Genomic DNA, 14880 nt, shown 5'->3' with positions numbered 1-14880 from the left:
ATGAGACAGAAACAGAAATATTCAGACAGCGGCTCAGTCTAATTCCTGGTTTTATTCACGGTGATAACATGTTTCATGTTTCAGAATAAAAGCACCAGGTTTCACTGTTGAGGAGCTTTTATTTTGTACGGTTTCTCTGAAACTTCACATTAAATCAGTTTTTCTTTTCAGGCCTCGTCCACACAAACACCAAAGTCTTTATAGCATTATTTTTCTGTTTCAGTACAATCAGGGCCGGCTTCTGATTGGTCAACATGGCGTCATATCGTCGCCTGTTGGTCTGGCTGCTCATAACGTTTTAACAAACACCTGTGAAGGTGTGGACACAAACATGTTTTTGTCACCTGTCAATCATCACTGTTACATCGCCATGAGGTCAGAGGACTGAAGCTCCGCCTTCAGAATGACCACACCTGGTGGTGCATTCAGGTGCTTCTCCTCAGTTCGTGAACAGCTTCAGTTCAGCGGCGGCGGTACAGGATGTCCCAGGTGTCCCTCCACCTCAGTCCTTGCAGCTGATTGGCTGAGAGCTCGGGGCTGCCGTAGGTCAGAGGGCAGAAGGTTCGATATGACAGAAAGACGGACGACAACATGGCTGCCACGCACACACACAGTGCCCGCCGGTGTGTCACATTGCTGCACAGACAAAGTTCAAACAACATTAACATTAACATTAAGTGTCTTACTACTGATGTTGTGTGTGTGTGTGTGTGTGTGTGTGTACCTGAGCAGGTGAGTGTGAGCGTGCTCCAGCAGGGCGGGGCTCAGCAGGTACAGGTAGCAGAGGGCAGGCAGGTAGTGATACAGGAAGAGAGTTTTCTCCATCAACAGGAAGGGAACGAAGTTCACCACCCAACCTCCAACACACACACAACCCAGACGCACAAACTGACACCACACACCTGCACGCACACGCACACAAACACACACACACACGTTAGAAACCACTGTGTTACTCTCAGCTTAGGTCCTGGTTCAGGTCCAGGTTCAGGTCCTGGGCCTGGTTCAGGTGAACAGTATGTGAACGTACCATCAGGTAGGTCTTTGAAACCCCGCCTCCTCCTCAGCAGGTAGACGGCTGCCAGCAGCTGATAGGCCAGCAGGCTGAGGTTGGCCACGCCCCATGACACCGGGTTACCAATCAGATGGATCTGAGCCTGAAACCAGGATATTATTGATTATTGATTGTATTATTGATTAATGAGTGTAGCTGTGATCTGTGTGTGTGTGTGTGTGTGCGCGTTACATTGGTGGACGAGTGCAGCCAGTATGCAATGTTGGTTTCCATGGTGATCCACTCTAAGGGGGAGGAGCTGTATTTGTGTTCAGAGTCTTCCTGTTTCACCGTCAGCATCTTCCACTGTGGTGACATCACAACATGACATCATCACTCTACTGCTGTTTCACACTGTCGCCCTGATAATGATGATGATGATACAGTTTCTGTAACAGAGATCTCATTGGATAATAAAGTGATGATGCGTTCACTGACGTACCTGAAGTTCTAGAAATTTTGCCCAGAAGGAAATTTTTCTGTCAACGTCAATGTGAGTCGGAGAATGAAGCTCCGCCTCCCTCTCCTTCTGCTCCTGACCTGAGCACACACACACACACACACAAAGCAACATAAGAAGCTGTGCTGTGTCATTCTACTGCTTCACTGTGACGAGGAAGAGGAACCGACTGCAGCTGATAAACAAATGAGTTTGACACCAAATGGGGGTTAATGTTAGTTAGGTGGGCTGGCTAACATTAGCATCCTCTGGTTAAAGTAGGCCCCCCTGAAATAAGCTCTACAGGGTGAAACACATCTTCGTGATTCGGTTGTCAGTTCTTTTCTCTGCTGCTCAGCTCAGACACAGATGTCTCTGTGACGTCTGCAGGTGGGTCTGATGGTTCAGGTGTGTCACTACATTACACCAAAGCAAAAAGTCTGTGTTCATTGTTAAGAGGTCAGAGGTCAGGGGTCAGGATCAGAGGTCGTACTGATTCCATATCGGTGTTCCTCCACCGTCCAGCCCAAACTGCTGCTGTGACCTTTAAACAGTTTCTCTGCTACGACCTCCAGCTGACGGAAACCCCAGTCTGGAAGAGACACACCGCTCAGCTACACACACACACACACACACACACACACACACACACACAGATTAATATGTCCTTATATGGTCGTTCAGCTCAGGTCTGTAGTATGAGGTCACTTCCTGTCAGCACCTTGAGGACAGCTGAAGTGTTGACGTGGACCAATCGAACCTCAGACAGGATCGTCTTCCACACTTCTGACTCCGCCTCCCTGTTGGAGATGTCCTGAACACACACACACACTCAGAGGTCAGAGGTCACACTCAGGTCACCTCACAAATACATTCCTGTGGAAACAGCTGACCTCCCCCTCCCCTCACCACTCTCCACAGGTTCTGCGCTGCCATGGAAACATTGAAGTTGATGTAACCTGAGACTTCCTGAGCATGTGGACTCATGGGAGCTGCGACGTCATGGCTGAAACACACAGAACTGATCGTCAGCGTCCGTTAACGTTGACTCCTCTGCTTCAGTCTGCTTCAACATGATCCACCATTTAACAGGGTCAGAGGGAAGAGCTGGTCTCAGGTTCTGATTCTCTGATCAAACAAAGCTACAAGAAACCATGGAAACAACTGACTTGCTGACTCAATCGGACTCGACCTGACCTTATCTGAGTCAAGTCAACCTTGACAACTCAAACACTTGTCACATTAGAGGCCGACACTCAGGAACAGTGAGAACCTCAAACCTCCGCACAGTATCTCAGATATTGTATCGTCCTTGAACACACCACAGCAGTCTGTCAAACACAGTGGCCCCAGGGTGACCTGGTGACCTGTTCACCTCTTTACCTGTTCACCTCTTTACCTGTTGAGGAAGCGTGAGGTCATCCCATGAACCAGCTGGATGACATCACCATGACGGACAGGTCGGGGAGGACTGCCGACCACCAGCTCCTGACTGACACACACAGACGGGTGAGAGAGGTGAGTCAGGGACTGCGTCTCCCACCATGCCCTGGGACAGACAGGTGACTCACCTGCCCGGGTCTTTGACAATCCACCAGTTGTTGACGTCTTTGAAGGGGTAGCAGGTGACCTGCTGCTGATGAGAGCTGCCACGCCCATTCTCATACCTGAACAAACACACAGGTAAAAACAGTCATGCTACCTGAGAGCTCTGTGATTGGCTGTTGGTCAGTGTGAGCTGGCAGCACCTGATTGGGTAGTTGGCTTTGTGTGAGTGGAGCCAGCAGGGGATTGGCTGGGAGGCAGAGCTTCTTAATGTCACCTGACTGCCATAGGCGACTTCCAGAGGCTGACCCTGGGTGATCCTGGAGAGACCGCCCTGAAGACAGACTGCCAATCAATCAATCAATCAATCAATCAACCCAGGTCCCTAATGTAACATGCTGATGTCGTGTTATTTGTCAGGTGACACTGAGGTTCCACCTTCAGCCTCCAGAACAGATTCAGTCTGAGGAACCAGTCGCTCCAGAATCTCCTGTAGATCCTTAAATGACCTCAAGAACCACCAGAACCTCAGGTGTGTGTGTGTGTGGGTGTGTGTATGTACCTGCAGACTGGCCTGGAAGGCGGAGCTCATCAGCTGGTCATGTGGTCCGCTGCGGTTCAGGAGACTCAGGTGAATGTAGAACCAGAACACATAGAGCAGGACAGGAACCACCAGCAGACACACAAACCTACACACACACTGCACACACACACTGACCTGTACACACACACACACACAATCAGTCAATATGTTGTTTTAAAGCGAGGTTCTGAGCACGCTCAGTGTGAACCTGGACTCACATGATTGACAGTTTGGTCTCCAATCAGGTTCCAGGTGTGCAGAGAGGCCACGCCCAGCAGCAGCAGGTAGGAGAATACACCCATGTACTTCACCCTGACATCACACACACACACAGGTAAACACACAGGTACAGACAGAGACCAGAGGCTTGTTCTATGAAGTGAGGCTACAGTCTGATCAGAGTAACCTGAGGTGTAACTCGGTGTTACCTCTACCTAAGCTCCGCCCCACAGGTGGAACAACCAATCAGCAGAGAGAGGCGGACTCTACAGGACGGGGGTCAGTGTCTAAAGACTGTCAGTCCCCCCACCAAAATAAAAACAGTATGTAGTAGATGGTAGAGATATGTGGACCAATAAATGGGGTTTTATGCTCCACATTTTCCATTTTCACTCTCAGTTTTTTAATTTTTTTTCTCACAGTCAAGCAGCAGAGTTTAACATCATTAGTGTTGAATATTATCGTTGTGAATAATCCTTTAAATGGGAGGGGGGGGGGGTTATTGTCCTGAAAGACAATATAATGTGACAGGCTGTTGTAATTGTAGACTACAGACCAAGCAGCATTAATGATGGAAATATGAATGTGAACCACTTTATAGAAGGTTTCTATTTGATCCAGGTTCAGTTTCCACTGAGGCTGAAATACTGTTAACATGAAGTTCATACTGAACATAACAGCATTACATTCATACATATACAGCCTGAGTGTTCCAGGCAGAACATCATTAACAGGAACAGCTCATTCTCAGACATGTGACCCACGTGTTGACTGTAATCCAAGTATCTGAGAAATGATCACATATGTTCTGTGTCCTTCCATCTCATATTACAGATGAAGAATCCAGAGAACATGTGACCAGTCTCTCTGTCTTTGTTGGTTTGACATTGTGTCGTTAGAGTCTCTTTAAATTCCTCTAAACCCACAGAATTAACGTGCGCTCTTCATCTGAGAGATACGGTGCACGCCCCTTTAATCAACACGCACTAACTCTGTCTAACCGTCGTAGCGTTTAACACAGATCGAGGCAGTCAGGGTTTGTCAACCCCGACTTTACCTGAGAACCTGAGTTAAACCAGAAGAGGTTAAACTCCCTTCATAGTTCAGACCTCTGGTAAACACACAGGTAAACACAGTGACTCACCCGACAGCTGCAGCACAGGAGGCTCCACAGAGGAGCAGCCAGCTGTACCTGAACCAGGAGCTGAGGAGGAGAGAGGAGTCACAGGTGGAGCACAGACCTGTCAGGTGATCTATCTACATCACGTCATGAGGTCAGAGGTCATTCTCACCTGTCGGGAGTGTTGTGGAAACGCAGGTAGGAGAAGAAGGCCAACAACACGAAGAAGATGAGAACAGACTCCAGCAACATGAAACGTGATTGGACGATCAGAGAGTTCTCTGAAAAACAAACACAACCAAGATAGTGTGACAAAGCCCCACACTCGTTTTAGTCCCTGAATGCCCCACGCTCATTGTGTTGTTATGATGATGATGATGATGATGATGATGAAGATACTCACCCAGCAGCAGCAGCAGAGCAGCTCCCAGAGCCGACAGGTGAGAGAACCTCAGCTCCAGAGTCAACAGGTAAACCAGAGGAACACAGAGAGCTCCACAGAGAGCGGGCAGCAGCCGCAGACTCCACACACTCACACTGCTGGGATACTCTGTACCGCAAAACAAACACACCTTCACTGCTGGGACACTCTGTACCGCAAATCAAACACACCCTCACTGCTGATTTAACTGACATGTCTACCTGCTCCAATTCTGTTCCACACAAAGTTTCCATCAAATCCTCCCAGGTAGGCTGCAACACACACATCCTGATGAGTTACACACAGTAACAACATATTGAACATGTGACATCAGGTGCGGTAACTGACCTCCAAGGGCCAGGATCATGTGACCGAGCGGCGGTCCACTGTCGTCAATGAAGAAAACTCTCTTCATGTAGAGAGACACAAACTGACCATAATACACCTCATCGAACCTGAACACACACACACAGACAGACAGACACATACATACATACATACATACATACATACATACATACATACACACACACACACACACACACACACACACACACACACACACACACACACACACACACACACACACAAACACACAAACACACACACACACACAGTCAGGAATACAGTGTGTGAGTAGCTCTCAGATGCCCAGGTGAGTAAAACAAACACACTCACACCACAGCGTTGGGATAGCTGAGGTGGCTCAGTCTGGTCCAGAGGGCCAGCACCGAGACCAGGACCAGGACCAGGTCCACCTGAGCCGTCACCACCAGGGGGCGCTGCAGCATCTCTAACCTGCAGAAAACACCAGAGAAGAAGAATTTCACACAAACAAACAAACATGAAGGTTTCAGTTGTTAAATGTAGATGATGAAAAAACAAGAATGAGAAAGTGAATTCATGTTAAATGTTAAATGTTGTGTTTGACTTCACACAGCTTTTTCTTCCTGTTTCTCTTCATGAACACCATGTTTATTGTTATTTATTGTGTTGTCTGCTCAGTAACTGAAGCTTTTTATTGAAACCTCAGACTTTAAACAGACACAAGTGGTAAATTACACGAAGAGATAAACTGGCTCTGACTCCTAACCTCTCTCCTCTTCATGAAAAAATCTACGTTTGTGGAGAAAAGAATTTCTCTGGAAAGTTCAGAGAGATGATTAAAGTTAGAAACAGTTTCAATGTTTCATTACAGAATGATCGATTATTACGATCTACAGCAAATCACTGAACAGATGAATAAACTCCATCAACAATGATTAATAATGACTTTCATTTTTATGAATCATCTTTTGGAGAAAAGATGTAAAATAAAGTTTAAAGACGGTTCCTGAAGCAGTGGATGATCTTGATCCTGCTAAAGTTTAAAATGACCTGAATCGCCTACAGACACAGAAACACACCTTTACTCTCAAACATGAATAAAACCTGACGTCAGTAACTCAAGGTTAAATGTCTCCCGTTTCGACGTGTTGTAAATTAAGTTGTTTGGAGATGCTAGCAGCCGTTAGCATCAGGCTAACTGTTAGCTTCCCCAGTCGCGTTAACTTCAACGCTGAAGCTAAACGTAAAGATGAAGGTCACCTGGTAATGTCACTCCGTTAACGTTAAACCGACCATCCCGTCGGTGCGCTGCGGCTCCGGCTCCTCCGTTAACCGGCGGCTCGTCACGGTCTATCCGGTTCGGCTGCAGCAGCTCGGTGTGTCCAGTGTTTGATTAGTTCTGTCTGGAGACGGAGCCGATCGGAGCTCCGCTGCTCCGCCTGGATCCGCCCCCGGTCACCATGGAAACAGCAGCTGGCGGGCTCCCGGCCACCGTACATCACGGTTTTTATTCTTTTATTAGGGCCCGAGCAACGAGTTGCAAGGACCCTATTGTTTTCGTTCGGTTTATTATTTTTCTTTTTTTTTCTCTCTTTTTTTCCCGCCGACAAAATAGCCTTTTTGAGGGCCTAAACATGCGTGAAAACTCATGAAAATTTGCAGACACGTCAGGCACGGCGAAAAATTACATAACTTAGGGGTCTTGAGCATGGGTGTGGCAAAATGGCTTCGATAGCGCCACCTACATTTTTAAACGGAACAGCCCCTCAAGCCCGTTGCGCCTAAAAATCGGAAAATGTGCACACCAAAAAGACCAAAAAGTCTCTTGGAGCCATATTCTAAACCCAACAGAAAGTATTTTTATTTTGACCAGAGGATGACAAGATTGTGTCATTTTGGCCATTTCCAGGGGTTGGGAATTTTTACAACCCTCCTAGACTCATTATCCGATTCACTTCAAAATTTGGAAATACATTATTAAGATATAGAAGATGTTAAATTGCCAAGTTTTTGAGTTTTCATTGAAGGGTGCGGCCGTGGTGGCCCCTCAAAGTTGGACGACTCGTCACAGAACAGAAAGTTGCATTAAACTTGCTGTATTTCAGCCATACTTTGTCCAAACTGCATTAAACTGTACAGTATTGTTAATGGTCCCTATCTGCACACATCCATATGTCAATAGTCATACAATTGTTGTAGCACCACCTATTTATAGCAGGAAATGACATATTTCATAGTGTGATGTGCAGTTACAAGCAGGGTAACCCGGATTCACTTCAAATGTTGTCAGGACCTCCTTAAGGCCTTGAGGAAGACTTGCTGCGAAAATTGTGAGTTTTGGTTGAAGCATGTGCCCGTTCTGGCCTGTCAAAGTTGGACTTGACAAACCTGAGATGGCAGGTGTTCTTTTGCAGTAATTCACTACTTTATCCAGCAGATGGAGCCATTGTATTACTCTCTGATGGGTTTTTGGAAGGGGGTATCTGTGTGTGTGTGTGTGTGTGTGTGTGTGTGTGTGTGTGTGTGTGTGTGTGTGCGTGTGTGTGCGTTTGAGGGGGGAGGGGAGGAGGAGTTGATCAGCCTTAAAACTATTGGTTGTTTTAACATGCTGATCTGATCTGATGCCACAGTGAGAACAGTCAAAACAGGCAACACTTAAAGCTGTCACAGATGATGAGCTCTGAAAAATAATAGCTTTTATTTTAAATCTTTTGTTGCCACAAATTGAGGTTTCTTACACTGTTTTCCTTTTTGAAAACTAAATTCACACATTTGCAGACTTAAAATTGATTTATAAAGTACTGCATAAATTGGCTCCTGATCCTCTGGCAGAGTTCATTAGCCAAAGAAACAGCCTTGAACGTGTCACTCGAGGCTCTGTCAGAGGTGACTGTTACATTCCTCTGCGCAGGAGCACTTTCAGTAAGTCGGCCTGGTCAGTAAGGAGCGTGAGTGCGTGGGACTCAGTACCTGAGGAGATTAAACTGCTTACAACATACAAGGCCTTCACAAAAAAATTGAAAATGTGGCTTATCAACACATACAGTTGCCAACACTAAAAGATAAGCCTGTTGTGATGTTGTGATCAAATGTCATGTTGTGATGTTGTATTTTTATTTTATTTATTTTATTTTTATTGTATAGCAAGTGTTTGTATATGTATTTTTATTGTAGTTGTATTTTATTGCCTTTTTACATCATGGACAGGGGACTACAGATGAAAACTAGCCTTCTGGCTAATTCTGGCTTTTTTAACCATGTATAATCATGTGTTTTATGAAATTGCACTTTATTATAAGCCTTGTTTAAGCATAAATTAGTTATATATGCACGCAAAAACAGAACTATTAAAAAAAAACAAAAATGATTTTGCTCAAAACTTGTAAACTCAACTTAAAGCTTATTTTTATCTCCCAATTTACACGCAGTATAAAAACTTCAGTAAAGATTTGAGCTGTCACTTGAGAAAGCATCATGCCAAAAACTAAAGAAATCACTGAAGACTTGAAAAAAAGAATTGTCAATGCTCAGGAAGCAGGAGAAGGATATACAAAGTTATCACAGCATTTCCAAGCGTCAAGAACTCAAATGAGAAGTGTCACCGAGAAATTCAAGGAGAGCCACATTATGCAGAACAAGCCTGGCAGAGGTAGGAAGTGAAAGATTTCAATGACCCTGGAAAGAAAACCAGTGAGAGACCTGTCTATAGACCCCATAAACACTGCCAAGACACTAGTGAATGACTTAGCTAAGTCAGGAATTGTAGCCTCAAAGAAGACAATTATTAGAGCTCTGCACAGGAACAGACTGTGAGCTTGCAGACCAAGGAGAACTCCACTTCAGCAGAAGAGACACCTTCAAGCCAGACTGAAGTGTGTCAAGGACAACCTGGAGAAAGATTATGCATACTGAAAGCATGTCCTTTGTCCTCAGATGAGACAAAACTAGAGCTCTTTGGCCACAGAGACACTGCTTGTGTTTGGAGAAAGAGGGGAGAGGCTTACCACCCGAAGAACAGCGTCTCCATAGTGAAACGCAGCGCTGGGAATATTATGCAGTGGGGACGCTTCAGTACATCTCGGAAGTGGGAACTGTTACGCCAGCGTATGCCCTACGACCTGCGTTGACCCCGCGGTTGCTGGGGTCCCGCGGTCTTCTAGTTGTAGTCTAGAAGATGTTTCACCTCTCATCTAAGAGGCTTCATCAGTTCAACGTCTTCTAGACTACAACTATGTCCAGTTGCTTTCGATTAAAACTTTCCTTGAGATAACTATGACCTAGATGAATGAGAATATTCACAGGCTTATTGCAGAATAATTTGGGTTGGCTACCCTTAAAATGGTGCGGGAACATGAAAGGTTGGCTCGGAGAATTGCAGATTACAGAAACCACCTACGCTTTAGTCTGAGATGCAGACAACAAAGGCTTACACCAACTAGCCTACGCCTAAATTTCACTATGAGAGGACATAGAGTGGAAAAGATCATAGAAAAGGCACAAAACCAACTCCTGAATGAACAAATAAGACAAATCAATTTCACAATTGAAGGGTTGAAAGAGAAAGCTGACCAGTCATTACAGAGACTGACATCCCATTTACCTGGTTCCATCTTGGAGAAAGAGTTGTGGTTTTCACCCAGAAAGCCCAATTATCTCAACAAATAAAAGCAAAGAAAGACAAACCAAGAAATTTCAAAACTTACAATCTCGAATTAAGGACCAAAACACAGAAACACTCTCCTGGAGGCAAACTTACCCACCCAGAGAAAGAGGTCCTAGCCAAGGGCTTGAACTTTGCCGTGACACCAAAAGAGTTACCCATAGTGGATTTGATAACAGCTACAGAATCTGCTATAAAGAAAAACAACCTAACTGGAACTGAAGGTGAACAGCTAAGGTTAAAAGTGTCAGCAACGTTGTCCGAAGCGAAGGTCCCACCCTCCAACCTCTCCATTGAGGAGAGGAAAGCATTAACGGCTTTGAGCAAAGACCAAAACATTACAATCCTTCCAGCAGACAAGGGTAGATGCACAGTTGTACTCAATACAACTAATTACCATGCCAAGATCACTGCACTACTCGATGACTCCAACATATACGAAACTCTAAAACGAGACCCCACCAGCGGGTACAAAAAGAAGGTTATAGAATATCTATAACAATTACAAAAAGAAGGCATTATTGACAAAGCACAATACTACCGACTTTACCCGCAAGACTCGTTTCCCTGCTTATATGGACTCCCCAAGATCCATAAGGAAGGGGCCCTGCTCAGGCCCATTGTCAGCAGCATAAACTCGGTCACTTACAACATCGCCAAGATCTTGGCATCTTTGGTGGGCAACACCCCACACCACATCCATAATTCCATAGACTTTGTGAACAAAGTCAGGGACCTAAAAATGGATACAGATGAAGCCATGGTATCCTATGACGTGACTTCCCTGTTCACGTACATCCCAACCAGTGAGGCGCTGTCCACACTAAGAGAAAGACTTACACAGGACAACTCCCTCCAAACCTGAACAAACCTCGAACCAAAACACATTTGCCAACTTCTGGAAATGTGCCTGAACACCACGTATTTCCAGTTCAATGGCAAATTTTACAGACAAAAACACGGCTGTGCCATGGGTTCACCAGTATCCCCCATTGTGGCAAACCTATATATGGAGGAGGTAGAGGGCAAGGCTTTAAACTCCTTTGAGGGAACAACACCAAGCCATTGGTTCAGGTATGTGGATGACACTTGGGTTAAAATCTAAACCAAAGAGTTGCAAGCTTTTTCCGAACACATTAACTTAGTGGACAGGAACATCTGTTCACCAGAGAAGATGTCAAGGATAATAGTTTGCCTTTCTTAGATTGCGACGTCCATATTGAAAAGGACAGAAGCCTCCACATTGGGGTATACAGAAAACCCACACACACAGACCAATATCTTCTTTTCGACTCACACCACCCTCTGGAACACAAGATTGGGGTTATCAGAACTCTCCAACACAGAGGTGATAACATACCCACAAGCTCACAGGCCCAAGGGGAAGAACACAAGCACCTGAGAGAAGCCCTCAAAACTTGTGGTTACCCCAGTTGGACATTTTTGAAAACTGCAGCTGGTTCCAGATAGAGAACCAATGACGTGGTAGTGAAAGAAAAACAAAACAAGAGAAACAACATAGTTATTCCATATGTGTCTGCAGTATCTGAAAAACTCAGGAGGATCTTCAACAAACACAGTATCCCTGTGTATTTCAAACCCGGCAACACACTCAGACAGAGACTGGTACATCCAAAGGACAGAACACCACACACCCACAAGAGCAGTCTGGTGTATGCAGTCCAATGTAACGAGGAATGCGAAGACCTCTACATTGGCGAAACAAAACAATCACTACATAAATGCATGGCCCAACACAGGAGAGCGAACTCCTCAGGTCTGGACTCTGCTGTCTATGTACATCTAAAGCAGAAAACCCACTCCTTTGAGGTAACTTACTGTTACCAAATAGCTTTTGCATGATTGGGGAATGGTGGGAGAGGACGCTGGCGTTGTTTGTTCGCCGCTTCTCCCCCTCAAATCATCAAATCCTCAATTCTCGAGTAACCGAAACACCAAACTTCTCTTGCCACTATCCTCTGTGAGCATGTTATAGCAAATTTGCTAGGTTAGTGCACTGACTTTTTTTTCCCAGCAGTTGGAAGCAAGCGTCACTTAGGAGGGTTGGCGGTTAGCAAGGCGGCAAACCTGGATATCCTGCTCTCGGCTACCCTGATGCCCGACACACACCCTCTGGTCTCTACATCTCCAGCCATGTCTCTGATGTACCATCTGTAATCTGTCCCTGAGTGCTTCTCCTCCTCTGTGTGCTACTCTGTGGCCGGTGGGTGACAACAGACGCGGAGCCGACATGCCTGGCGTAACGAACTTCTCTGCAGCTCAACTGATGAAGTTAAACAACTACAACACTCCCGCTTGTCTATCGGTCATAAAGGAACTTGGGCTCTTACGCCGGCCCCGGTATATCCACAGAAGCTCCCAACGAAAGTTTGTTTTCTCCCGGTGTGGCGACGCCATACCCTCCGTCTGGTCTGCTGTTCGCCCCGTCGCATCTCTCCCACGTCATCGGAGCGCTGACACTCTGTGGACTTGCAGCAGTGGCACGGGAGTGGCTGCAACAGCGCTACTCATGGAGCCAGACCATAAACGCAAGGTGGATTTTAGCCTACTTAAACAAGTACAGCGTCACATTACTCCATCCAACATTAAAATCGAACTTTTCAATGTCCAGTCTCTCACAAACAAATCATGTCTCATACATGATTATATATGGGACAAATGCCTGGACATAATGTGTCTCACAGAAACCTGGCAACAACCAGATGTTTTCTCTGTTTTAAATGGAACCTGTCCTCCTGGCTACTGTTACCTCCAACAAGCCCGCAGCTCTGGTCATGGTGGTGGCCTGGCTGTCATGTATCGCAGTCATCTGGCCCTGTCCCCCCTGCCCCTCCCGGAGCTGTCGTCTTTTGAATGCTTAGCATTCAACAGCAGGTATCCTCACCCCATGACAGTTCTTTTAATCTACCGGCCGCCCAAACCAAACCCACGCTTCATCCAAGAGATGTACAATCTTCTTTCAACCTTCTGTTCTACTTCCTCAAACATCATTATCCTTGGAGACTTTAATATCCATGTAAACTCCCCCTCTTGTCATCTGGCTTCCGAATTCCTGCAGTTACTGGACTGCTTAAATCTCAGGCAACATGTTGACGTCCCCACTCACACCATTCCGACCTTCAACACCTCCACCATGTGCACACATCATCAGTCTCTGATTCTGTGGACTATTACAACACAACCTTGAGCAACATCCTGGATCTCCATGCACCCATCAAAGTCAGGACAGTAACATTTTCCTGCTCTGCTCCTTGGTATACAAGTGAACTCCGGAAAATGAAGGCAGCTGGACGTGCCCCTGAACGACGATACAAGGCCTCTGGACTTACTGTCCACAAGCTGGCCTATCAAGACCACCAAAAGTCTTATTCAAAATCCCTCAAAGACGCTTGGTCACAGTTCTTTTCCAACATAATTCAAGGCAGCCCTGGAAACTCCAAGCAGTTGTTCTCCACTATAAGTCATCTCCTTCGACCTCAAATCCCTCCACTCACAGAAATTACAGAAGATCGCTGCAATAATTTCATGGACTTTTTCACAACCAAAATTGAAACAATTCGCTCCTCCCTCTCTGTTCCTTCCTCTTCCTCTGTTTCAACCCCTAACCCCCAGATTGATATTGCAACGTCCCTCTGCTGTTTCCCTGACATCACTCAGCCTGAGGTGCAAGATATCATCAAGGGGATGAAACCCTCCACTTGTGCCCTCGACCCTTTCCCTACCGCCCTGGTGAAAGCACACAGCTCTGCTCTTAGTCCCCTGATTACCATGGTCATAAACCAATCTCTTCAGACTGGTCACATCCCATCAGCCTTAAAAACAGCCATAATCAAACCACTTCTCATAAAACCCACCCTTGACCCTCAGATTCTTGCTAACTACAGGCCCATATCCAATTTGCCATTTCTCTCCAAAGTTCTTGAGAAAGCTGTTGCCGGCCATCTTCAGGATCACCTCCATCTCAACAATATCTTTGTTAAAAGTTTCAGTCTGGCTTCCGTTCTGCCCACAGCACGGAAACAGCCTTTAGTGAGGGTTACAAATTATCTGCTGATGACAGCTGACTCCGGTTCACCATCCCTCCTCATCCTCCTCGACCTATCTGCAGCATTTGACACGGTTGATCATCACATACTCCTCCAACGTCTTCATGACACTGTTGGACTAAACGATACAGTACTGAGCTGGTTTAAGTCCTACCTCACTGACAGATCTGAATATGTTGCCATGGGGAGATCCAGATCTTGCTCACATGCTGTCACCTGTGGGGTCCCACAAGGGTCAGTGCTTGGTCCCATCCTGTTCACGCTGTACATGCTTCCCCTTGGCAAAGTCATCAGTCGCTTTGGGATAGCTTTCCATTGCTACGCTGATGACACACAGTTATACATGAGGACGGACACTCTCTCACCATCATCAGCAGCATCACCTCACTCCATACTCACCGCATGTCTGGAGGAGATAAGGGCGTGGATGAAGCATAACTTCCTC

At 46.0% G+C, this 14880-nt stretch overlaps 1 protein-coding gene across 1 annotated transcript; it reads right to left on the bottom strand.

The window, feature by feature from the left end:
• Nucleotides 1–33: 33 nt before the first annotated feature.
• On the bottom strand, nt 34–7131 carry pomt1 (protein-O-mannosyltransferase 1). The gene is made up of 20 exons (XM_018693130.2): nt 6969–7131; nt 6060–6179; nt 5730–5836; nt 5603–5653; nt 5364–5510; nt 5133–5241; nt 4985–5044; nt 3840–3933; nt 3601–3756; nt 3242–3372; nt 3065–3160; nt 2893–2985; nt 2403–2499; nt 2215–2307; nt 1987–2107; nt 1497–1594; nt 1247–1360; nt 1031–1157; nt 725–902; nt 34–636 (listed from the first exon to the last, which is right to left on the bottom strand). Exons 2-20 carry the CDS (start codon nt 6170–6172, stop codon nt 462–464), a joined length of 2160 nt encoding a protein of 719 aa, XP_018548646.1. The 5' UTR covers nt 6173–6179; nt 6969–7131; the 3' UTR covers nt 34–461.
• Nucleotides 7132–14880: the final 7749 nt, after the last annotated feature.

Source organism: Lates calcarifer, unplaced genomic scaffold (genome assembly GCF_001640805.2).
Source record: "Lates calcarifer isolate ASB-BC8 unplaced genomic scaffold, TLL_Latcal_v3 scaffold_20_43, whole genome shotgun sequence".
Classification (NCBI taxonomy): domain Eukaryota; kingdom Metazoa; phylum Chordata; class Actinopteri; family Centropomidae; genus Lates; species Lates calcarifer.
This window is presented reverse-complemented; position numbering and strand designations above follow the sequence as displayed.

Bases quoted from the DNA above. Each gene is read 5' to 3' on its own strand.
- pomt1 (XM_018693130.2), bottom strand. From the start codon at position 6,172: ATGCTGCAGCGCCCCCTGGTGGTGACGGCTCAGGTGGACCTGGTCCTG. The intron at 2,308-2,402 runs GTGAGGGGAGGG...GTGTGTGTTCAG, and splicing joins CGCAGAACCTGTGGAGAGTG to GACATCTCCAACAGGGAGGC. The intron at 903-1,030 runs GTACGTTCACAT...GTGTGCGTGCAG, and splicing joins TTTCAAAGACCTACCTGATG to GTGTGTGGTGTCAGTTTGTG.